Source organism: Rhagoletis pomonella, unplaced genomic scaffold, assembly GCF_013731165.1.
Source record: "Rhagoletis pomonella isolate Grant_MI unplaced genomic scaffold, Rhpom_1.0 Rhpom_scaffold_00004, whole genome shotgun sequence".
Taxonomy (NCBI): domain Eukaryota; kingdom Metazoa; phylum Arthropoda; class Insecta; order Diptera; family Tephritidae; genus Rhagoletis; species Rhagoletis pomonella.
In genome coordinates this window covers 49655854-49682606 of record NW_023458558.1, presented here as the reverse complement: position 1 = coordinate 49682606, position 26753 = coordinate 49655854, and the positions used below count along the sequence as shown (strand labels likewise).

General features: G+C 34.9%; 1 protein-coding gene across 1 annotated transcript in view; it reads right to left on the bottom strand.

Moving 5' to 3' along the window:
* Nucleotides 1–26753, bottom strand: part of LOC118737719 — a gene marked incomplete in the record, with an annotated part of 336238 nt that overhangs the window by 13456 nt on the left and 296029 nt on the right. Inside the window, 2 exon segments of the mRNA XM_036468426.1 lie at nt 21202–21312; nt 25189–25280. Of these exon segments, the coding sequence (XP_036324319.1) occupies nt 21202–21312; nt 25189–25280 (203 nt within the window).

Sequence of the window (26753 nt, the reverse complement as noted above, 5' to 3'; positions counted from 1 at the left end):
AATGAGATAGGTAGCGTTTAATTAATATCCAATTGCACTCTATGGAGACTAATTCTGGACCGCTCTCTCTTTAGAGATTAGCCGCGCAATTTTTTGCAGGGTTGGTATAAATGTATGCATGTATGTAAATTCAAGCTGGCAAATATATAAATATTCATACATACGCATGTATGCAAATGGGCAAACATTTATTGCAAAGCCGGAAATTTTTATTGCAGAAAAATTTGAGTTTGGAAAGTGTAAAATTATAATATGAGCGGAACTGGTTTTCGGAAGTGCGATGAAGAATTTTGAATTATATGTAGGTATGTATGTACATATGTATGTATGTATTTAGATATGCATACATACTATGGATTTACATATGTGAGCATGAGTGTAGTTATATGACGGAGTATACCACTCCTTCCTTAGCGTGTAAGGGTACATTTAAATGCCAGGAAATTGTTGAAAGTAGTTTTCATTAATCGCAGTAACAAAATTTAAGCACGAAGTACTTGCAAAAATGTGTAAAGTACTAATAAGAAAATTATCGATAAATATAAGATAAGAACATCGACAAAATATTGATTATTTGTGAACCTACAATGCATTGTTTGTACGCACTTTTGTATGCGTCTTTATTGATAACGGTAAACAAAAATCTCTGCCCTTAAGATTTATCGATTACAATAACGATAAAATCAGCAAGAGCAATATTGACGAAAAGGCAGATTGCTGAAAATATCTGCCACCTCGAGAATCTATTATTTTATAATGACAAATTTTGTGAACTAATAAAAAAAAAATTATTTTATTTGAAAATATAGTCAGAATCGCAACATAATCTGTATAAATAATAGTTTCAAACTTAGTAGAAAATTAAAAAAAATCAAACTTTCTAATTCAAATCTATAGGAAAATCTCGGCTATGCAGTGATTTTTCTTCTTCGGTCTTCTGTAGTTTTTTCTATGTAACGAATGTTTTTATATGAAAAATTACGCAACATCCTCTGGAAAGGAAATTTAAAACGGAAATTGTATGTGCTATCGAACTGCAAATCCGAAATGTTTATTAAAAGTTTTGAAATTTTGTTGGAAATTTTTTTTTGGTTTTTTATAAATTTTTGGTTTTTTATAGGTTTTGTTGCCAACAAATGACAGCAAGCACCACTGCACGTTGAGATACAGCCAGACATACGAATTTGCTTTCAAATGTTCAACTTACATCACATTTCCTACAAACGGTGTAATTACCATGAAAAATCCAAAAGATAACTTGGTTGAAAAAACAACTGCTCTTTTTTTGGCTCAGTGTATACACATACATAGTATATTTGCTCTATATAACGGGTGATTTTTTTTGAGGTTAGGATTTTCATGCATTAGTATTTGACAGATCACGTGGGATTTCAGACATGGTGTCAAAGAGAAAGATGCTCAGTATGCTTTGACATTTCATCATGAATAGACTTACTAACGAGCAACGCTTGCAAATCATGGTGAATGGGCCCTAGAAAAGTTGGCAGAAAATCCGCTTTTTTATCGACAAATTTTGTTCAGCGATGAGGCTCATTTCTGGTTGAATGGCTTCGTAAATAAGCAAAATTGCCGCATTTGGAGTGAAGAGCAACCAGAAGCCGTTCAAGAACTGCCCATGCATCCCGAAAAATGCACTGTTTGGTGTGGTTTGTACGCTGGTGGAATCATTGGACCGTATTTTTTCAAAGATGCTGTTGGACGCAACGTTACGGTGAATGGCGATCGCTATCGTTCGATGCTAACAAACTTTTTGTTGCCAAAAATGGAAGAACTGAACTTGGTTGACATGTGGTTTCAACAAGATGGCGCTACATGCCACACAGCTCGCGATTCTATGGCCATTTTGAGGGAAAACTTCGGAGAACAATTCATCTCAAGAAATGGACCGGTAAGTTGGCCACCAAGATCATGCGATTTGACGCCTTTAGACTATTTTTTGTGGGGCTACGTCAAGTCTAAAGTCTACAGAAATAAGCCAGCAACTATTCCAGCTTTGGAAGACAACATTTCCGAAGAAATTCGGGCTATTCCGGCCGAAATGCTCGAAAAAGTTGCCCAAAATTGGACTTTCCGAATGGACCACCTAAGACGCAGCCGCGGTCAACATTTAAATGAAATTATCTTCAAAAAGTAAATGTCATGGACCAATCTAACGTTTCAAATAAAGAACCGATGAGATTTTGCAAATTTTATGCGTTTTTTTTTAAAAAAAAGGTATCAAGCTCTTAAAAAATCACCCGTTATATAGACAAAAAAAAATCGAGAGGGTGCTAAAGTCGAGTTACTTGTCATAATTTTATTTCAAATACGCTTACTAGTAAAAACATGACGCATAACTAAACTTTGCTCTCATGAAATAAAAAAATGTATTTATCACCTTACCAGTCGTAGAAAAATTACCACAGAATTTCCTTTAATGACCGGCCTTAGTCGGCCCAACTTAAATCAATACAAGCAAATTAATACACGGATATCACGCAAGGAAAGAACATGGATCAGACAAGGTCAGAGAGAGTGGATCCATGATAAAAATATAGTAAGGTAGAACCGCTGAGAGTTACTTTTAAAATTCTTGACGTTTCCAAACATTTTAATTTTTAAATTTACTCACAAACTCACACACACATTTTCATTTTCAATCTCAAGCAACAACAATTTCGAACAATTTCAATTTTTTATTTTCAATTTTATATGATTTTAAAATGCTGGCAAACTTCAAAAAAAAAATCATGGCCGACAAAATGAGAGAACGGTTCTACCTTGCTATGTTTTTATCATGAGTGGATCTATCCAGAAGGGGTAACAGAATTTATCTAGAAAGAAAAAAATTTTCGATATCCGATCGATAGAAATAAAACCGCATAAAATGAGAACAAAAGATGACACTGAAGATGACACAACGCCGAAACCGGTTTGTCTGCAAACACAGCTGGACAAGGGATGACGGAAATTTGTCGCAAAATAAATCATCTCACCACCCTGTCAGAAAAATCAACCAACATCAATACACCGCGTAAAATAATTATTTATTTAATCTAAGTAAGAAAAAAGTCGATATAACCGAAAGTCTCATAGCTGAGATTAAAATGTGTCTCTGTCTCCCTTTCTTTACACGTAGATCTAGATTACCTATCAATTTATATGTATGTAGATTAATTTCGATGAGCTTCAAATGATGATCGTCAGGTTTAGCAACCGAAAATTGTACCAGAAAGCGCAGCATCTTTTATTCTGAAAGAAAACTTCTCTAACTGTTGAATTGTATCAGCTGCTAGAAACTATCACAAATTAGTATGACCTAGAAAAACAAAACGGACGAAGGGGACAGATGCTGGTGCGTGCCATGCACTAACTCCTAAAAGTCCTACTTATGCTTATGTGCCTCGGGACCAATGTCTTCGACTCTTGAGGATCTCTTAGTTAACACTTGCACTCTTCGAAGTTGTGAAAAAAGTTATTTAACCCCGCTAAGCCTGATATGACAGAGGCCATAAATAATATAAATGATATATTTACAAATTTTTCTTCTGCAATTTTCGACTAGCGATTTTTTTTGAATTTATAAATGGAACTTGTAATATTGTAACAATTTAAAATTCCAAATTACAAACAGGAAGGAACTTGGCATAACAGCCGCGTGCTGAGGAATTAATTAGAAATATTTTATTTTTTATATGCACATAAAGTATATACATATGTAGTTATTATGTATGTATGTTGGCAGGAATTTCAATTACTTTTTTTAGAAATGTAATTTTTTTTCACTGAGGCTCCTCCTGAGAGCCAGTAGGACGACATTACTTAACTTAGAGTGCCACGCAGCCACGCAGCCACGCAGCCACGCATACATACCTACATTTGTACGCACCGTTGCAGGGCGAGAAACGCACATGTAAACATACATACACAAATATACTTACATACATATGTACATATGCATGTACTAGTTACACCAGTGTAAACCTAAATTACAAACACAACTCTTTAAAATGCTAAATGGCATTTGTAGACATTTGACTCTTCTGGCGGCTTGGATAGGATTTGTGGCAAGCAACAGTTTCCTGTTGTTGCACTTATTGTTGTACCAACAATTACTAACCGCACGAGTTAAACAAAAGCTAACGGTTTTGGCAAAAAAACGAAAAGTTTCGCACACATTCTATGTATGTAAGTGATAGCATTTCACTTCGCATGTGTGAGCTCATTCACAAAACAAACATATCCCTGCAGGAAATCATTACATATAGAGGGAAATACATTTCTGTTTTAGAACTAGTACGAATTCGAATTCAACGAACCAATGTCAAAATCAGAAGGCAAGTTATCGTCCCTGCCGCACATTTCGGTTGTGCCTTGCCACAAAGTTAGAGTCCATAGGAGGCGACGTAGGTTTTTCAACAAATAAAATTTGAGCATTAAATTTTCAATCTTGAGTGATTGCTTGATTAGCAAAAAAAAATAAAAATTGCCGAAAATTTTGTATGCCCCAGAACTGGAACGCAGGATTCTCCAGAATGGTACGCCAGTGCTTTACGTTGCCAATTGCTAAGGTAGAAAGATGAGCTATCGCAAGCTAGTCATTATTCTAAATTTACTACAGTAGATTCGCTCCAGTTTGGTACTAGTGTATTTTCCTACTCGCACAAACAAAGCGCACGCGTGGCGGCGCTGCGACGACGACCCAACTTAACGCCAACAGCGGAGCATAGTTTCAACTTAATGCAAAATTCTAGCCACATCCGGCGATGTCAACAACTTTGCTAACAATAATAAAAATACAACAACTACAACGATAACAACAATAACAACCACCACAACAATTGCAGCAAAGGAAGTTTACGAGTACATCCAGAAAATGTATGTACATAGAAAGCACGTCATGCGCTCGCCGCTTTTGTTGGTATTTTGGATAAGTTTTTGTTTATGTTTTTGCTAGTAAATTTTATTGTTGTTTTTTCTCATTTCCTTTTTTGGTTTTTAATATTCGTAAACTACTGTAGTAAATACATACAACGCTAGAGCGATACAGCTGCGGGTGTGTGTGTGTGTGAATCAACCTAAGCGCGTTTAAAAACTATAACTTTTCCATAAACAACAACAACAACAATTTTGAGTTGCATAATAACAACGGGACAACTTCAGCTTGAAGAAACTTCATCACTTAGTCACTTCAGTAAGTGAAGCTATGTAAATGTATGTATGTATGTACATATTTATGTAGAATTTGAGCTGAGTTGAAGACGTATTCTTTCACTTCGAGAACTTTGTGTATTGGATTTGATTCCAATTTAGCTGATTCGAGCAGCGGAATTCTCACAATCGCTACGCTGAATTTTCGTTGCAAATTTTCTTCAAATGAAAAGCTATGGCGCCTAAGTGTGTTCAACATGAAGAAGTAATAGCTGCCAATATGCAATCAGCCAAATCTGGCCGCAGCAGGAGCATGTAGCTAGATATTGCACGTTGTTAGGCGCGACTGCTATTCATTTGGAGTTTTCTATATGCTTTCACTCAAATCAGTAAAGGTTCGTTTCATAATGATCTAATAAGTTGTATAAACTTTTTTAAATTATATCTTTAGATTCTAATTTTTACATTCAACAACTCTTTCTGGATATTTACAGCCTCCGAGAGAGCATACAAATAGGAGAAGTATATTTAGTATACGTTGTGGTGCACTCCCAGAGTTCGTTTGCAAGAACAACTGCAAGAATACCATAATTGGAACAAAATTATTCAAATTCCAGATTAGCATTTCGGTATTGTATATTACTGTTATTTACTAACAAGATAGATAGATAAGAAGATTTCATAAGTTTAACAGATATTTTATGCCATACCCAAAATGCTGAAAATTCAAATGCTTATGACAGTTTCAGACACAGAACGCCTTGGACATAATTCTGCTAAACTTGACAGTCAGTAGCGATACAGCGTACTCGGATCACGAAAGGACTGCACATAATTATCGAAGCGCAAAAGTTAGCAACTGCTAAGAGCTGGGCTTTGCCGGACTTTAAAAACTTTATAGCTTTTTTGTTTGTGAAGAATGCCTATCATTTTTTTTTTGAAAGGTCATCATCGTTTTTTGAGAGCTTTAGATTTATTTTATAAAAAAATTAAAATTTAGGGATAGTATTTCCAAAATAAGTGAAGATATAAATCAGAACGGTTTTGAAGGCCAAAGCTGTTTAATGGCCAATTATAGTGCTGAGCGAGTCCTTTTCGGAAATATAAAGATTTAACCAATCGGACATTGAATAAGAAATAAAAAAACGCGATTCATTTTTTGCACCCGAAATTTTTTCTCAACATACAAAGGTATTCAAATAAAACTTACGCACTCTAAACTTTTGTTCGTGATACGCCTAGGCGCGCCCTAATGAACACGGCGTATGAGTAACAATCTTGCCTGCTCATATTTCATTAAAAAATATCCTTACGTATTTTCATTTGACCATTCACAACTTTTTATTAACTCACTAATTTTCTTCGATAAAAGCTGCATTTTTTTTGTTTAAGAACAAGAGTAAATTAAAAATTGCATGTCATGTTAACTTAAACAAGGATTTATGTCATTCCATCTCGAGCATACTGCTTTAGCATGCCACTGAACTTGAACTTGAACTTCCAATGAATTTATCAGATTTTCAAAAACAAAAGCATTTTGTTCTTAGATTCAACCACACATTTAAATAAACTGGTAAAGAAAGAAGAGCTATAGTTTTTTAGCACAGGAATTTCTCACAAAAAAATGATTCAGCAATTTTACTCGTTCTATTTTTCACCTTGTAAATCCTTCACCTGGTGTTTTATCTTAGTTCAATGAACCAACGATTCTAAGAAGTTAACCTTACTTGCCAATTTTCATCCTGAAATGTTCGGATTCTGCGTTAGTATGGCCACACTTCCCTTTTGTTTTGGCGATCATGTAATCCCTTCTATTTAATCGAAGCATTATTTCGGGCAATAGTTCGGTTGGCTTTGTGGTAACTCCCACCTTTTAAGTGTTTTTTTTTTTTGAAAGGCGTATTAGAGGTCGCTTCTGGAAAATGTTAATAATATTTTCACGCAATTCCAATTTTCCTGCAGTTCTCACGTTAAGTAACAGTTTAATTTAACGAAAGGACACTCATTTAATTTTAATATTTCAATATGTAAATAAGTATGATGGGCAATTTTATTCGAAGTAGTCCTTAATGCAGCCAATATGCCTCTGATAGGTGTGCCATAATGTTTACTAACTATGAATCTAAGTTCCCTCCGAATAGTCTCTGCTAAGTGTCGTTGATTCTTAGTCAAGTGCTACTATGTTGAAAAGAAAATATCTCTATGTACATACATATATCTTCCAAAAAACGCTGAAAAACATTTTTTTTTTAGATTTGAAAAAAAAAAGTATTCTAACCAATCACACTTTCTGCAAGGAGACAGTATCAAAAATGAATAATTTTCAAAATTCAAATTGCGAATTTTGTAATACAATTGAAAATACTGAACATATAATTTCCAAATGTAACAAATATAACAATTCACGTGATAAATACCCAATACTCAAAAATACTTCATCATTAATTGAATTTCATCAAAATACTAATGGAAAAGCATATAAATCTATCACTAATATTTTAAAGGACATTGAAATTAATTTATAATTTTATAAATTAATCTAAAATTGGAGATGGCGTTTTAAGCTTTTTGCTGGCCAATTAATTCTTCTTATAAATAATTAAGAAGTAACTTTAAATTACAAAAAAAAAAGTAATCTAGTTTCATTACAAATCCTACAGTATTAACTAGTCGTGTAAGATGTTGTGAAGGAAGTAACAAAACAAAAATACTTTGAAGGCGCCGCGAAGCTCGGGGTTATTTGCTGTTTGAAGATGTTTATAAATCAAGGATTTCGCAAATACTTTCATTTGGTACACATATTGCATTATTTAGATTATCATCAATTTATCTGAATTCAAAAATATTTTCTACAGTAAACTTTCTTAAACCTCTTTAGTTTCATACACATATTGTTATATTTCATTTATTTTATCCAATTATCCTAAAATATATTTTGGGCAGTAACCGTTTCTAAATCTCTTTAATATGATACCCATATTGCAAAATTTAAATTAAAGTTTTGAAACATATGGCAACCTTCGAAAAAAATAATTTCAGCTGCAAGTCTTCTTAAGTCTCTTTCCTTTGACAGCCTTATTGTAAAATTTACTTTATCTTATCCATTTACTTGAACTGAATTTTTCAAACAGTTGACAATTCTCTATTTTTTCTATATTTTAAGTTAGACTTCTATTAAAGTGACCATCAAAGTGATCAGAGAGCTCAAAATTGTGCGCATTCTGCTGATCTTAGAGCTTAACTATAAATCAGTAAATACTTGGCCATGTTAGTAATAATTAAATTTTAAACGTGTACTCATACTAGCGCACACACAACCTTAATACCAACCTCTATAAATACCTACACATATACATATGTACATGGACAGGGCAAACAACAATCATACTGGGGGTATTCTCGCAGTCTTGCAAAGCCTTTGCACGGTGCACAGATTGCACGGTTTGCAAAGCTGTACCATAAGAAACCCAGTTTTTATCGTGCAATCCCTGCATCGTGAAAGGGCTTTGAGAGACTCTGAGAATACCCCTACTCTCATTTGTGCGCGCACAATTTGCAACTGACACTGATGTGAACAGCGTCGAGATTTGAAGTCAAATAAATATATATGCACATACATAAACATTCACATTTTATACACGTACACACATATATATTCCCTGCAAAAAGTTGTGAGACCAATTTCTAGATTCCCGAGATTACTCTCAATCGGGTACAATTGGGCATTAATTAGTCGCAACTAGTCTCATACGGGTGTAACTGGAGATCAATTAGTCCCCGACTCAACTCTAACGGGTACTATTACCGATTTAATGCTATATACGCACTTACTCAATGAAATTTTATGTGCGGCGTTGCCACAGAGAGAGAGTATTCGCTTAACAAACTTGAGCACCCTGGTTGACTAGTTCCGTTTTGTACCCGTTAAAGCATAAAGGGAAGGAATTAGTGTCTTCATAGGGCATGCTGGAACAAAAATGAAGAGTTCATTCTCTATAAAGAGCTCAAAAGTGGTATTACTACCTTTGCGCTTACTCCCGGAGTCATCCCGGATTAGTGGCATTTTTTGCAGGGTTGGTATGCAGAGGAATATTGCACTCTCATATCTGCAACGGTTATCCTGTCTTAAACAACACAGATCCTGTAATTTCTGCAAAATAGCTGCCGTCAACTAGGAAGCGTCAGCCACAGCCGGTGCCTCGCGTTGCTGGCATTTTGTTTTGTGCAATTAAAAAAAAAAAATGACAATCAAAGCACACACACACACACACGCACACAATGACTTATTTACTATTACTACCAATCCCTCGTAAAGTATAATATTTAACAGCAATTAATTGTGATTAAGCTCACTTTAAATTACAGCTTATTTAAACGGCGAACGGAAGAGAAAATGCACTCATTACCGCTTCGGCCGCCGCATAGTCAATGTCAGCTAGCAGAGTATTGGAATCCTCACCACCATCACAATGACCATCCTCACCATCACCACCACAAGCACCAATCATTTTTAATCAAATCAATGAGCGTTAAACTTGCCGTTTCCTTGGCTAAGATGGCGATTTTTATTGAGTTTTTTATGCCAACTTTACACCATACTTTCACTTGCGCGCCACCTTATGCCCCCCACCACTCTGTGCGCTTACATCAAACGCTTGCCACATCTTCGATTATTCTTAATTACTAGCTTGATAGTAATGTCCGGTTTAATGAAAAACTCTTCCAATACTTGTCCAAGAGTGAGCGCAAACATACTCGTACATAACGCACTTGCGCACTCTTCCACATCCTTACTACAACTGCCACTGAGGAACATACATATGTACATATGTATGTATGTAAGTACGTGTGAAGCCCGTCTCGCTGAATTGCCAGTGGCAGCTTGACGGTGCTGGCGTAGCTGGTTCTTGTATTTTGTTTTTTGTTGCAGCTGCGGGTTGCTGCTTCCTGCAGTGGTATGTGGATATCTCTTCGCTCAGCCTTCACATATTTTGCTTTCACAGCTTCATCCGCAATTTTACGTTTTTTTATGCGTTAAGTTGGAATTCCGCTGCTCTCTATTCACTTTCCTTTCATTTGTACCGCCGTCGCCCCCGGCCCCGCCCCCTTACAATGCACTTCCGCATGATCTGAGTTTAACAGGAGCAATTTGCGCTTCCGCGGAATTCCGCCTTCCGCTTTGCTACTTTAATTCTTCTCTAACCTTTTTCGTCGCCATTCTTACGCACTACTCGAAATGATGGCACAATGTGGACACTTTGAATCCAGCTCATCCGTTACTGCCAACGCCAGCAGAGCAAAGTGCAGCAGCAGCCGTTGACTGGCTTTTCATACCTTTTTCTTTCTCATTTAAGCATTATTCTTTTTTATTCAACATTCTTTGCTGCCACGTCTTTTTGCTCGTCCAAGCCGCCTTTTTTGTGCGCTTCACACAATCAATCATGAATTCTGTAAAACGCTCAGTAAGTCTCCTTCATCCTTTTGCCATGTCCTCTGCACTTTCTTTGAACTTCTTCAAGTTACCGCATACCGCCACCTCCGGCTACTATCGGTAATGGTTTTTATGCATGTAGATTGAAGCGGGCAATATGGTTGGTAAAAAAAAAAAAATTCATAATTAAAGTAAAAGTTTAGAAAAACTTAAGCGCTTAAAAGGGTGTGGAGGTGACCGACCGCGCTTGCGTAGGTGCAAGAGGCGACGACGTTGGCAGGAACAAGCTGATTGCAATTCGTATTAAGGAATCTTTTAGATGCTAAATCAAAGGTTTTCTGCAACTGCAGATGCATTGGCGATGGTAAAGAAATTTGCTGCAGCGTTAAGCGGGGGGAAAAAACCCTAAACTCATGCGTTGATAAAAAGTTGACTCTGAACTGTTGTTGCCCGGTCAATTGCGGGTGAAAGGGTCCGGTCTGTGCTTGAGGCATGCCGTGTGTATTGCAGACTGTTAGGAGTAATGAACGTTTGCTCTGGTATTTCTGAAGAGAACACAAAGAAAAATTTCGCAGAAAAGCTAAATGAATGTAGTAAAGCAGTTGCAGCTGTGCGCAATTCACGTTTTGTAATTAAAATAGTTAAATTTTTTTTGCTTGCAGATTCGTGAAAGCGAATTGATTAGCTTTTGCTGAAGAAATTAGAAAATTGATTGCTAACCATTAATGGTGACACAAGCGGTGAGGACCAACTGCGGGCTACGCCAAATTAATTGAATGAAGAAGGAACATATTTAACTGTGGGCGCGCTTATTTAGTACCCCGAGGTATTGTGGTCAGCGGCCTCGCCTCCATCGCACAGTGGTTCAAAATTGAAATTTAATGTTTTAATGAAAGCTTATAAAATTACCAAGAGACCAATTGAGCCCGATTTTTGAATTTTTATACATAGGTTTATACTAAATTTTTTAGTGCAAAATTCGGAAAAACTAGCAATTTTGACGAAGATCTATTCTCCTGTTACAGGTAATAAATCTTACACAATAGAAACTAGTTGAAAACATTTGTAGGGAGTTCCTCCAAAACGAAAACAAAACTAACAAGTAAGATTCAAAATGTTTTAAAAAAACTTTATCAAAATTAATTTCTGTCTTAAGTTTTTAGAAAAATTTTGGGTATGCAGTTTTATGAGATAGTTAAATTTTAGTATAATATAGTGCAAGTTTCAAGTGGATTTTTAACTAACCCCAAAACGAAGACAAATTCACAAGAAAAATTCAAAATTTTATAAAAAAAAAATTCACCAAATCAAAATTTTTTTTAAGTTTTTAGAAAAATTTTGAGTATGCAGTTTTATAGATCGTTAGTATAAAAAAAATGCGAATTTCAAATGGCTAAGATTTCGCGTTAATTTTTAGTAATTTTTTTCATCTGCATGATTTGTAGCTTGTATTCTTATAAGAGATATTAAAAATCAACGCAAACTCTTAGCCAATAGAAACTTGCACTTTACTGTACTAAAATTTCTTGATCTATAAAACTAAAATTGTTTCTAAAAACTAAAAGAAAATGTAATTTTGGTTAATATTTTTTTCAAACATAAATTTTTTTTTTGACTTTTTCCGTTTTGGGGTAATTTCACAATTGGGATAGGAGGATCGATTTTTTTCAAGATTGCTACTTTTCTGCACCTTGTATTAAAAAATTGAATACAAGGACCTGAAAATTCAAAATTCGAGCTCAAGTGGTCTCTTGCAAATTTTATAAACTTTCTTAAAAAAAAAATAATCATATGGAGTTAAAAACGAAGGCTCCAGTGAATTATGTGTAGAAAATGCAAATTTTGGACCACTGTGCATCGGGGCCTCAGTGCTGTAAAAAGTAAAATTTCGATAAAAATAAATTACCTAAAACCAGAAATTTCAATTTTTAATTTCTTAGCTTTCCAAAAGATCATTTATAATGAAGAAGAGATCATATAAATCGTTTCGTCTATGCACAGAGGGGTATTTGGATAGTAAGGGCGGTCAAAATTATTTGGCGTACTTTCTGATAAATACTTAATAAAAGAAAACACATCATAATTCGGAGTCTATATGAGAAATATGCTACTTAGTAGTGAAGCCACTTTCAGTCTCAGCGAAGGCCTGCGACCGTAAAAATCGCTATCGGAAATGCATTGCTGTGATTTCTTGGTGGTTTAAATAGCTTCCTTTATATGCAACTTTTTGCATTGCATTGAAATCGTCGTTGCAGATATTAGTACATCACTCCACTATGTAATGATGCTAAATTAAATGTACATATGTATGTTTGTATGTATTAAATGCACTCATTACTGATGTGCGCTGCTTGAAATTATGCATAAGCGTTGTGCTTTTCATTTCATGATTTGTTTTTAGAGCTCAAATTTGAATTAAAAGTATTATGTGCTCAAAAAATTTTGTTGTTGCAAATGCGCTTTTGCACATTCAGGCTAAGGGCAAGTGAATCCCAGGGCCACCTACATAAAACATTGACTAAGTGTACATATGAATGCACAAATAATATCCACGAGCGAGTGAGCGCTGAAATCCTGCTTATCCAAATATGCGCAAAATAAATTTGTTGAAATTTATATTCACGCCAAAAGGCGATTATTCACTCACAAACTCAATAAGTAATGAAATTGAAGTTTCTGATATAGAGTAGCATACATTCGCTTGTAGTAAAATGGTTAATAACATTTTTGTTTTAATTTTCTGTCCTCCGTCCTAACAAATGCGCCAATACTACGCAAATTGCAGGACCCTTAAATTATGCTCCTAATAAACTCGCGCTCTATATCCCTCTGTTTTACTCATCGCTTCTTATTTTATTCCCTTCTAAAATTTTTTTTTTATCAGCCTTATTTGAGCTTAAAAAAAACAAACAAAAAAATAAAAGGAAAAACTTTATTTACTGTTTGCACATTGTTGATTATTGTAAAAACGAGAACAAAAAAAAAAAAAATGTTATACCTAAGTAGCAAACACTTTGGACTTCGAATAAAAAGAAAACATGAGTTTGCTTTTATAAAATTTCAATATCTAATTCCACAATTTGCGCTTTCAACAATTGCATTGGCCTTGTTATTATTAGCTCTTAAACCGGAGTTTGCAAAACGTGCCACTTGAAGCCATATCTTCATATTTACATGCATTTATACATAAATATGTATGTATGTTTGTATTTGTACATAAATACTTTTTTTGTTGGATTAGTGAGTGAGTTTGCTCATTATATTCAACGGAATATTTAATTATAGAGAAATTCCATTTGGGAAAATTAATTGTAAAGTTCTGAAAAGGGTACGCAATTGCTAAGTCGTGTTGGAAATACGGAATTATAAACATATCTACTTACTTGCACAAATATAAATAGTTAGCAGCTAGATGCAATCGGATTGTGTATTTTTATGTGCCCGGCTAGAAATTAGTTTACGGCTGCGACCATAAGAGATCCGTTACATTTATTGTTCAAACGCAGCTGAATACTACACATACATTCTTACATACATGAATATTGAGAATGTGTTTTTTTTTAATTATTATTACTATTTTACCAAAATTAATGTGAAAAACTACCCTACCGCCGTTTTTCAATTCGAAATCAAAAAATATTAAGAGGTCGCTCAAAGCGCACAAAGTTTTCCATGTATTTTGTATGTGGAAAAACACTTTTCATAGAAATGGTATAGAATTCTTGAAAATCAATATTTTTCGTTCGGAAAAATTTGTTTTCTCTTCAGGAGATTACCCATAATAATACCCAATTATTTACTTAACCAATTTTTCATAGGAAAAATATTTTTAGATCCACCAAAACGCCCAGAAAATCCCAGAAAATGCAATGCGGAGATAAATAAAAAATCGTTCGTACTAAAAAATTGTAAACAATTGAGTTTTATTATTGAAAATCTCCTGTAGAGAAGCAGAATTTTCCGACCGAAAAATATCGATTTTTAAGAATTCTGTACCATTTCTATGAAAAGTATTTTTCCCCATATAAAAAAATGAAATGACCTGTGCAGATGGTTATAACGGTAACTGACACAACTAAAATGGGTTGCTTTTCCGAGTCAGCCAGTACTGGACATTTTGCCTTTGGTCTCATGCAGGTTCAAAATTCGGAATTGGGCTTAAGCAGTTGAAATGTAGCATAACCAACTGCCGAGACTGCAATTCGGTGCGATAAAAAACGAACACCTGACCATTAACTACGAAAATTGAATAACTGGCCAACAAAAAATAGTAATAACAAATGTAAGTAAAAGTGAAAAACGAAAACTCATGCACAGCAAATGTCTAATATAGAGAGCGAGGAAATATGAACACCATTATTTCTGCTTTTATTTTTCTTCTCTAGTGCAAAATTAGAATGAAAAAATAAAAAACATGATTTTGTTTGTATGCAGAATTTTTAGTTAATTTTTATGAACTCATTTTTTTTTTTTTTTTTGAAAAGCATTTTTGTTCAATTACGAACTTATTAGCTGAACAATCTACGATTTCTCGAACAAACATACAAAGCTCACCAATCAACCCCACCACACACAAATGGCAATCATCTTCTTTTTTTTTTTTTGAAAAGCGATTGTTAATAAGTGATACGAACTATTGGCCCGCAAAATTCGATAGCACGTACTCGTATACAACTTAGCTTACTTACATAGCTAACTCGTCCGAAAGCGGTCTCTGGGTCCATCATTCGTGGTTCGTTTTATGCGCGCCCCACGGTTGGCAGATAGCGCGGCAGGGGGAGGGTACGAGGAGTTTGGTTGCGAAAGCGAGGGGTAATGAGATTCGTGTTTTCAATGTTGTAAATGAGAAAGCAATTATGAACGGTCGAATGATTTCTGTATTACATTTCCACTGTTTCGATCGTACAAAAGAAAGAAAAATATCCTGCAAGCGCGCGTGGTCGCTGTGCTATTAATGAAACGCTAAAGCATTGCGCGGGAAGCATTTATGTACGTAGCTGTGAAGCAGAAGGAACGCAGAAGCGCTGGCGGAAGCGTGCTAATTAAATGCAATTGAAGAGAGAGAAAGGAACAAATATTTATTTGCTGGAAACGCGTTTCAGTGTGCATTTTGCATTTCGTAGGATGTCGATTGCTTAACTTCTGTTTTAATGTAATTGTCTATAAATATACATATCGATGATAATTACTTTCATTATAGTTATTGTTGTTTTTGTGAGCATTTTTTTTACTGTGTCATATCATTGTGTACATTTATCAATAAATGTTTAATGAGCATAATTAGCACTTTTGCCATTTATTACTGTGTTAATGGAGAACTTTATTTGTTTATTTTCAGTGAGGTAATTATGATTTGGCGTGCAATTTTTTAATCGGCACTTAAGAAGTATTTTCGTTCCGTTTTTTTTTTTTTCTTAAACGAGTAAAAGAAAATGTTGAAAGTTATTTATATCCAATTCGAAGGTCTTTCTGAATTCACATGCTGAAAAACTGGTGCACGAGTAATTAAGTATGATGTGTATTAGTAGCAGTAGTACTAGTAGTAGTATTAAGTATGATAGTAATGTAGCTAATTATGTACGTCTGGGCTAAGGTTAGCCATTTCTAATAGATTTTTGTTTCCCTAAATTCGAGTCGGAACACAAAGGAGTGAAGGCACGTTTTTTTCAATAACCTAACTTAAAAGTACAAAATGCCAATTTTCGAGCTTTTGTTTTGCAATTCTTTTCAATCCTTCTTTCGAGATTTTGACGTTTCAGTGCAGCTTTAGCCATAGTACATACATTTTTCTCGTTTACCTTAAAACAACCACCTCGATTTTTGTTCTGTGAACGAGACGATAAAAATGACTTTACTGTTATTTGATTTTATTTTAATTGATTTGTTGTTGCAATATAGAATTATTTACAACAGTTGAGTTGATTGTCTGTTCCCAGCAAACATTTGGAGTCATAAATGAGTTTGTAAGGAGTCCTATTTCGGAGCCTATTTTTTTACCAACTTCCCGACGACCTAGGGACTTGAAACTTCACTGTTGGCTCCACGATAGGTGGAGCTGGAGTCGAGATGTTTGGAAACTCCGTATTTATAGTCCGATTTGGTACATGTTTAGAAAGTATATCTGCGACCATAGAAGGAATAACTGGACTAAAAATTTTTCCGATAGGTGGCGCACGAGTCGATATATTTGGTAAGCCAGTATTTATGGTCCGATTTCGTTTATATTTAGAAAGCTTGCTTTAAGAGTATTTGTTTTTACTATTAACTTATAAGGCTCTTATTCCCCTCATTTGTAACTCATTTAGAGGCCTTTTTAAGTCCTTATATGACTTCTATTGACCTTAAACATACACCACTTCTTCTCATTGATTCCGCAAAAAAAAAATTTAATAAATACATATTGTTTAGGCGCGTCTGCTAACACCAGGCGCCTAAATACATGCTATGTACTGCTGCATGTGCAAAAATTTCCTTTATGCAATTTAGGAAATTTTTGCACATGCACTTCTCAACTGCCAAGTAATTGAACTTTCTCTGCATGGTTTACAACCATGCGGAGGTGGTAATAGTTGATTACCATTGGCCACAGTGCCTACCCACTACTTTTTGGTCCAATAAATATTTTTTTTATATACATACATGCAAACATACTGGTCTCCCCTCTCACTGAGTTATTCACATATAATTAAGAAAAGTAACAAATCCAAATATGCTAATCTAAATATTTTATTAAAATTTCTTATAGACGTGGATGGACTTCTGTAGATATGCACATGCAACTTTCAATTTTCCTTTTTTGCTTTAATTTTTTTGAAAATCTGCTACTATAGACTTCTGTAAAGATGTAATAAATATGCCTATGTACATATATAAAATAGATTGAAACAGTAAACATCTCTTTCGTGCCTGCAAACATATGTATGTACATCCATTTAAAAGCAGCAATTGCAGCCAAATTCTGTTTATTTTATTTTTTATTTCTTTACAATTTGTATAAAACAATTTTAAATAGAAATTCAGAATCTGTATTGTTTTTTATTGTAACAAAGTGCCGGCTCATAATTTTGATCATAAAAGAGCCCTAAAGGGTTCATATATGTAGGAGGCAAATTTTTGTATTTTTTGAAACTCATATTTCTTACATTCATAGGAATTTTGTTGGACTCATATATTCCGAACGTTCAGAATATGTTTGAGGGGTTATTATTGCTTAGTCTCATCAAAAGATTCCTTGTCTTTTAAAGAATAAAGAGAATGCCGCATTATACTAAAGCTTCCCGACATAAGCTACACTGAAGGAATAATGCATGGTAAAAATGAATACTTTATATTTGATTATCGTTTAAAAATGTTCGTATATAAAAATAATATTTTCATACAAAATTTATTACGCACGTATTTGACTGTCCACATCTGCCGCTCTGAGAGCGGTGACAACACACACATACATGCATAGTACATGTTTATCCGTACAAATCGCGCGCTGTGGTGTTGATGGATATTCAACATTTGAAAGCAAATTTATATGTCTGGGTGTAGCTCAGTGCGCAAAGATGATTGCCACAAGTTGTTTATATCCTGGGATGGTCGGGTTCGAGTTCCACTGCAGGCAAAATGCAAATTTTTTTTTGAGGTTTTGTCTTGATTATTCACTTCACGGATGATTTTTCAGTACGAACGCGGTCATTTTAATATGCGCGTAATTGAATTGAATATTTACCAATATACAGTACTTTCGTTGACGTTTATAGTAAGATCAATTACGTTTCTATTTGATTTTAATATTTTTTTCCCTCAGTGTACTATTCCATACGAACACAGAATTATTTTCTCAAGTATTTTTTGTTTTTTTGTAACAGTTTACCGTTTTTTTATTAAATTTTATGCGAAATTATTGAAACTTAAATTGTTTTCATGTTCATATTTCATGTTTCATATTTCTATGGCATATTTAGAACAGCGAGTCCAGATATGCTCTCCGTTTTTTAAGATTGGCTTTCATTTACGAATAATTACGAATTGTGTAGAATTTCTTGTTTCCAAAATTTTGATGCTTTTTAAATTTAAAAAAATGCTTGATGCATTCTCAATTTAAAAATAACTAACTTAAAAATATAAAAAATGCAGTAAAGTGTTCTAAAGACCTATACGTTCTCGTCGAAGTTGAGTAGAGGGTGTTATTGCCCAGTTTCATAGTCCGTCTAATGATCTATAGCCAAGGATCCAAAATATATTCCTATAAAAGAATACTGCCTGACAAGGCTGGACAAGCAAATAAAATGACTGTTGCTTATTAAATATTTTTGCTAAATATAAATATCCCATAGCCCCATTTCAAATAGTTCAAAATAATATATGTAAATTATAGTACATACTTTCTAATTGTGTGTCTACTAGCTTTATTTTAAGATTGGTCCATGAAAAAAACATAATAACCAAGGAAACAAATTCACGTTGTCAATAATCCTTCCAACAGATTGAGCGGTTATATAGCTTGAGAAAGAATGGAGGTCAACATCATCGTATGTTACAAAAACCAAATTTTACAGGAAAGTGTTCTTCGTATTCTTCTCTGCTTTGGCTAGCACCATTGAGAAATATAACTAAACACAAGATTTTTTTTGTAAGGTCTCTACAATCTAATTTCTTAGCACATACGATAATTTCGCCCACAAGTAAAAATGCATTGTCACATACGGTAAAATTTACAGTAGATTTTTGGAGTTGCTATTGGGATTTAAGCCGTAATATTTGAACAGGTGATGCGTTATGGGTTGTAAAACAAAGTTGCATCAAAAAGTGAATTTCGTAAAAAATGTAAGATACGACAATTTTCCGCCAAGAGGTCGCTATGTTTAAAGAAAATATTAAAGTTGATTATTCTGAATTTTTACCGGATTTATTATACAAATACTCCTGTGTGCAACGTGAGGTGTTTGGTATCTGCAACGAATATTCTTTTCCATTGATTTACAAAGCCAGAATGCAGGGCCACACTTCAAGCTAGTAATGCTACTTCAGTAATAAAAACTTCGCCGGTTAAAAATACCGCTGTGTAGTACTAGGCTGACAGATAGTTTTTTGGGTATGAAGTTTTATGGCTCATTCAATTTCAGTATACAAAGTGTCTAAAAATTCGTGTTGATTTTTGTAAGTTTTTTTTTGGTTGGAGACGTTTTGCATTTTCATCCACACAAAGCACTTACATATCGACTGCTGAGTAGAAGATCGACCGATCTCGGGAGCCAGTGAAAAAACGCTCTATATCAAAAAACTCTTCACGAACGCCCTACTTATTTCAGAATTCGTTTCAAAAATGCCCCATCTCAGTCGCCGATTAAAAAACGCCCTATATCAGCACATTTTCAATACATTTTGAAGTAGGATAGAGCATTTTTTCCCGAATTCTGAGATGAGCGTGTTTTTCAATAAAATTTTGAAATAGGGCGTTCTTGAAAAGTTTTTTGAGACAGGGCGTTTTCGAACTGGCAGTCGATATGTTCTAAAATACCCATATTTTTATATCGAAAAATTGCACAACTTCGAACTTGCACCTTATTATATTGGAATTAAATTAGCTATAAAAATACATACCCAAAACTTTTCTAAAAAATCTGATTAAAAAATTTAAAATTATGATAGCAAATTTTTGAAACTGGTAAAGTTTTGGTGAATTTCCCATTTTTTCACAAATTTGACGTGGCAAAATTACTTGATTTGTTTATGAATTATGAATGAGCCGTAAACTACGATAATGTGAAATTTCTTTAAAAAATTATTTTTCTGTTCAAAACTTTAAACTCAAAAAAATGAAAACTAAAAGAAAAGTGTTTTTTTTTGGATTTGATTTGATTAACAATAAGTGCTAGAATAATTTCTAAACTGAAAAGTCATTAGCTTAGTGCTGGCTTTTAAATTGGGGAACTTACTAGAGCTCCACTCAGTATATAAAAGTATATAAATACATATGTATGTGAATGATATTTATATCAGTGCGTATAAGCGCAAATTCTCGTTGAATTCACAAGCGCAATTAAAAACAATCAAAGACAAATTCAAATGCATATTTTACAAAGGAAATAAATTGGCGCTAGCCATGAGCAGCAATGTCGGCTGCAAAAGGAAAGTGTGCAGCGCAGCCAGATCTGAAAATATGTCACAAGGAATGCGCATACCAAGGCATACAACAACAAACAACCAGCAAATTCGACAAAGTGCCAAGCGACGAAAGTGACAACCGATTTATTTCCACATTCCATCACAGATGGGCTGGGGTCAAACGGAGAGCAAGGATGAGGAACTTGCACTTACTTTGTCGTCAACAACTAGAATTTCTTGTAAGCTATGTGGATATTTATTTCAATTTTTTCGTCTATTTTTGTTATTTACTATCCATGTCGCTGCTACGTGTCGCCGCATGAAAATGGAAATTTGTTGCAAACGACACAAATAACGCACTGCAAAAATAACAAACACTCTTTACTAAAACTAATAAAAAAGTTCAGTAATATTTTGAACCGAGAAAAAGCAGATGCAGCAGAGGCAGCCGAGGCAGCGAGCTATGTACAGTGTGAGAGGTAATAAAGAGGGGCGGGGGCTAAAAAATAGTCTCAACTTACATCGACATTAATGCCAGACACGGGAAAGACCAACGTGGGCGGTGACTCCTTAGGCACGTAGCGATAGAATTCCTCGGTGCCGAAATACCAGCGCACTGAGTAGAGAGCAGCCTGAAAAGAGAGTGAGAGAGAATGTGGAAGAAAATTAGTAAGAGTGAGTGGCTGAGATGTGAAAAAATAAAATAAAAAAGTAAGTATTTATATATGTTGGTATATCAGTAAAAAAAAACGCGTGCAAGAACGCGCAGCAGGAGCATGGCACAAGAAAGTCACTGATGCCAGCGTGTATCAGCAGGCAAGTGGCAAGGAATTAGAGACGAATTACCGTGCAATTATTTTAATTGAGAAGCGCGCAGTGAGTGGTGGCACGATACCAGCTGGCAAATATGCTACTTGCACTGCAGCTGCAAGCTAGGAAAGCGGACGGCGGGTGGCCAGTCGGGGCGAATGTGTAGACGATTGCATGCAAAATGATGCCAAGTGGCAAGTAGCAGCAGCAGAAAAGGCACGAAGCATGTGGCATGCGACAAATAGTAAGTTACACGCTGCTGATAGAATCAGTGGATACCATTTGAATGGTCCCGCTGCTACCAAAGAAGATAGAAAACTGAGGCTTATATGCTAAGGTAAAATTATCGGGATTGCTTTGGTCCAATTAAAAAAAAAACTTGCTCAAAATTCGATACAGTCTATGCCATAGACTTAATATTAAAAATAAATAAGGAAAAACTGAACGTTTTGGAGTTTAAAATTTTAGAGTTTAGATTTTATCCTCTCGAAACTACCGTGGTATAGAAAAGTTTTAGAGATATCCTACAGTTTTATAAAAATACTATTCAGGAGAGCTAGTTACTGTCGAAATTTGACCGGTTTTCTAGTTTTAAGAGAATCTTTGGAGGACATGACAAGACTTGGAAATGACTCGACACATTTTAGTTTGTCGATAAATTTCGATAACCCAAAATTTTTCAGATATATATCGATAACTCGATAAATTTTTGATACCTCTATAAATTTTAATAACTCGTTTAATTTGGGTAGCTCTGTATTTTTCGAAAGCTATCGTGAAACTACGATAACTCGTTACACTATAGTAACAAGATAAAATTCGATATGCAGTGCTAACCTAATAAACATATATAACTTTGAAATTTCGATAATTCGATATATTTTGAAAACTCCAGAAACTTCGATTCGAGAAATCGAAAAATTTTATTAGAGCCTGTTTTTTTTTGCTAAAAAATCAAGCTACTAACGAAGAAAAGCAATTGCCAAATTCCTACATGGCGTATGAGTAACATTTAACATGTTTAAAGGCTGTATAAAGTACTCAGGGAAAAAAAAAATCTATTTCATTATTTGACTCGTTTATTTTGAAAGATACATAAGTCAGTTCAAGCCGGTTAACTCGTGCGACCTATACTAGTACGCCAATACCAAGGGTAAGTCCACAGAAACAGCGCTCCACGAGATCGTGGCGCATATCGCAAAATCATTATCTTTCAAGGAATACAGTCTTGTAGCATTCCTAGACATAGAGGGTGCCTTAAACAACATCTTACTCGCATCCATAAAGACAGCGCTGGCGGATCTGGGTATCGATTCGCCACTGCTGCCACGACCAATTGCTAATATGAAGAGTTATTCAGACCGATCTGGCGGGGATATCGACGAGCAGTTTTTTCAGTAGGAATACCCCACAAGACGGAATCCTAACTGCCTTCGTATGGGTCTTGCCAGTAGTACACCTGCCCATAGGCAGGACAGAGCAGGGGTTGCAATGGAAAATTTCCGCAAACATTGTGTGATGTTATGCAGGGAATACTAAGGAGGGTGGAGAAGTGGGCCAAAGAGGACGGCCTCGGGGCGAACAAGAGCAAATAGCCACCATCACGATACAAAAAACGCAGACGACAAATAAGAGTACAAAGGTCATTCCGATTTACCGACCACCGTAGCGTATTTCAAGACGTGCTTGCGGCCATAGAGGGGGCTAACGAGTTGTTAAGGACAGTAGGGCGCAACAACATCTACATATTTTCAGACAGCCACGGAGCTTTAAAAGCTCTGGATTTTGTCACAAGCAACTCGGAAACTGTAGTGAGTTTCCGCAGATCACTTAACGTGATGGAAGAGCAATTCAAACTTCAACTGGTATGGGTGCCGAAACCCAGAGGTATACCAGACAATGAGATGACGGTTTTGCTTGCAAGGTTGGGCATTCCGTTCGCTACATGCCAGCTCAATATTTGCTTACCGGTCACATCACTCTAGCTAGGAGACTCCGGTGCCATTCAATGATTTTTGCAGGACCTGCAGGTACGAGGAGGAGGAGCCTAACCTAACCTTACCTAACTTCATTGATCTTCTACCAGTATCTGAGCCTGTCTCTCATCCTTTCAACTTCAACAGCCAAAGGTAACAAATTTTTTTATTAATTCATGGCGCTCGAACGATTTACGCATGCATTCAGTTAGAAGTAATCACAAGAGGTGGAAATGACTTATGCCACTTTCAGAAAAACAGCTTATTTCTGTTGGTAGGAATAGTACATTACTTTTGTTGTTGCATCTTTATATCGAGATCGGCGTACCGATTTAAAAAATAAGTTATACAGATCTGTAATCTTTGACCCAAAATTAAATTTACGTCTATCGACGGTTTTTGTGTTCGTTTAGCGGCCGTGCAGTGTTATTGGTGGAGGGGAGCCAATACAAGGCGAGGCAGCGTAGCACATACCTATGTATGTAGATACTTATCGTACGTTTAATAATTATTTAAACGGAAAAAACCCGGCGTGCGGCGTAATATTTCATTTATTTTATCAATTTAATTAAATAAATTCTTAAAACAGGTGGCAGCACTCCTCAAAATTATTTTCGGCAGTAAACTTTCCTAAACCTCTTCAGTTTGATACCCAAATTGCAATACTACTTAATTTAAATTAAATAAAGATTTTCAAAAATGTGGCAACCTCCTCAAAAATATTTTCGGCTGTAAGTCTTTTTAAACCTCTTTCTTCTGGAAGTCAAACTGCAATATTTACTCGAGAGTCAAATGCACGGTGTAAGCCACCTATTACATTAGACCTCTAGCAATACATCGGTGAAAAATGCATTCAATGTCATGCATTTGTTTTCGAGTAGTCCGCATACAAGCATACAGACAGACAGACAAAAATTCTAAAAATTGTTGATTGGACTTCTATTGCTCTAATAAAGACCCCCATAATTAATTTTTTTTAATATATATAATTTACAGACATCGGCCTGTTTCAATTTTATTATAGTGTGTATGTGTACAGTGCCGGACAAAAGTATTGGCGCAATATCTGAAAACTTTTTTATTCGAATTTATATATTTTCGATAATTTTTTACAAAAACATAGGTTGATCTACTCCAAAAAACATAAAAACTAAATGTCTGAACTTTGTGCAAAACTCAGGAAAATTCAATAAATTTGCATACTGATTTGCAACTTTCTATTCTGATTTTTTTTTCCAAAATTCTAAGTATGCAGTTTTATAGCCCATCTAATTTTAGTATAATAAATTGCAAGCGTGAAGTTGCTAAAAAATCGCGTTGATTTTTAGAAATTTTTTTCACTCAGGTTCTTCCTTACATAGTATGTAAAATTATTTTTTGTATGGCAAAAAAAAAAAGCAACACCCTCTATTAAAAAAATTTCCAAAAATAAATACGATTTTTTAGATACTTCAAACTTGCACCAAAATTTAATGACCTATAAAATTGCTTATTTAGAATTTTACTAAAAAATCTTAATAGAAAGTTGCTAATTAGTTTGCACAAAGTTTAGACATTTAGTTGTTATGTTTTTTGGTGAAGTACGAATTGTATTTTTATTAAAAAATATTCGAAATAAATTAGCGTAAAAAAACTTTGCGTATATTGCGATAAATTCTCTGCGCCAATACTTTTGCCCGGCACTGTACGTATGTATGTATTTATAAATACACTTTAACATACCTGCTCCAAATCGTATTGACACGAAAGCGTCGCTGCATTGCCCATGATGACCGCCTCCGGCACGAAAATCTTCAGATCCTTCAAACAGTGTGCTGGCGGGTGACATAGCGTATAAGTAACAATTGGTGAGGGCAAGTAGGCAAGTGAAGAAAAAAAGAGAAAAACAAAAACGATGTTAGTTGATAACTGCAATATTTAACAACATTTAAAATCTAGTAGTAAATGAATTCGCAGATATGCTGTATTAAATTTTTGCACTCTGCTACTAAGTATTTTTGTGATTTTGCTTTTATTTTTGCAACATTGGCCAGTAAACCTTTGAAATGCGTAGTTTTAAAATTATAATTTTTCATCATATTTATTTTAACTGCAGTGCAAGATAACAATAAATGCGATTATAGAAATTAATTAAGCTTAAATTATGAAAATTATTTTATATTGCTGTATGCTGTCACAAAACGGCAATAGCTATAAAAAGCATTGTAAAAAAATTCAGAAAATAAATTTTACACACAAACACGCCCACACGCTGCACAAATATACATACAAACAGTGCCGTTATATGGGCGTATAGGTGCCAGAAACAGCATCGCCACGTTGCGCGCCATTGCAATGTCAACAAGCGGTCTGACATTAAGCACAGACACCAAACGATTGACAATTCGCTACACCTACTTACATACACACACATTGCAGCAGGTTATTATGCGGTTTCGCCCGCCCAGCTAACAGCGCATAAAATGCGAAAAAAACAGTTGCAAAAACCAGTTGAATTGTATTAAATGGCTAACAAAAAACTTAATGAATTGTGGAGATGTCTGACAATGCAAAATGCGAAAGAAAATAGCAATTTGAAAAAAAAAATTAAATATTGCACAAAATAATGACATAACAACATCAGCAAAAGCCGCACAAAGTATGCGTACAACATATATGCGAGGTGCAGTAAGTTGGCTTATGTTGCCGTCATGGTTGTATGTATGTATGTATGTGCCTTAACATTAGCACAATACGTTGCTGCGCTTGACACATAATTAAGTGGCGTTCATGAACAGCAGCCATTTAGCCAATTTTGTGGGAACGCGTTTGCTGATTTCAGCAGCGCCAACCGCAAAGTAGACGAGTGTCATTAAGCTGCAGGCATACATACAAACTGAGTGTTAAGTGGGGCAGCGAATCGAAGGCGAATGTTAAATAACGACGACTGTATTGCTTTAAGACTAAAAGTAATTTTTATTTTAGGCAGAAGCTATTGCCAACTATTACATTTGGTTGCAAAATGTCTCCCATTCGCTTCATACACAGGCAGCGTATGTATGAATTGTATAAATGCAACTGAATGCTATTGACTGGTTTTTGTGTGATTGTAAATTCAGTTGCATTAATCATGTAGCAAAAAATATAGCCATAATTCTAATTGATTATGTAATACAAAATACAAATACTCGCAATATACGCAACTACGAATACTGTTTCTTTTATGGCATATTGATTCATTAGGCAAATTCCATTTTTAACAGAAACTGTTTTAAACGGATTGAAAAAATGTGGATTTAGGGTTTTTG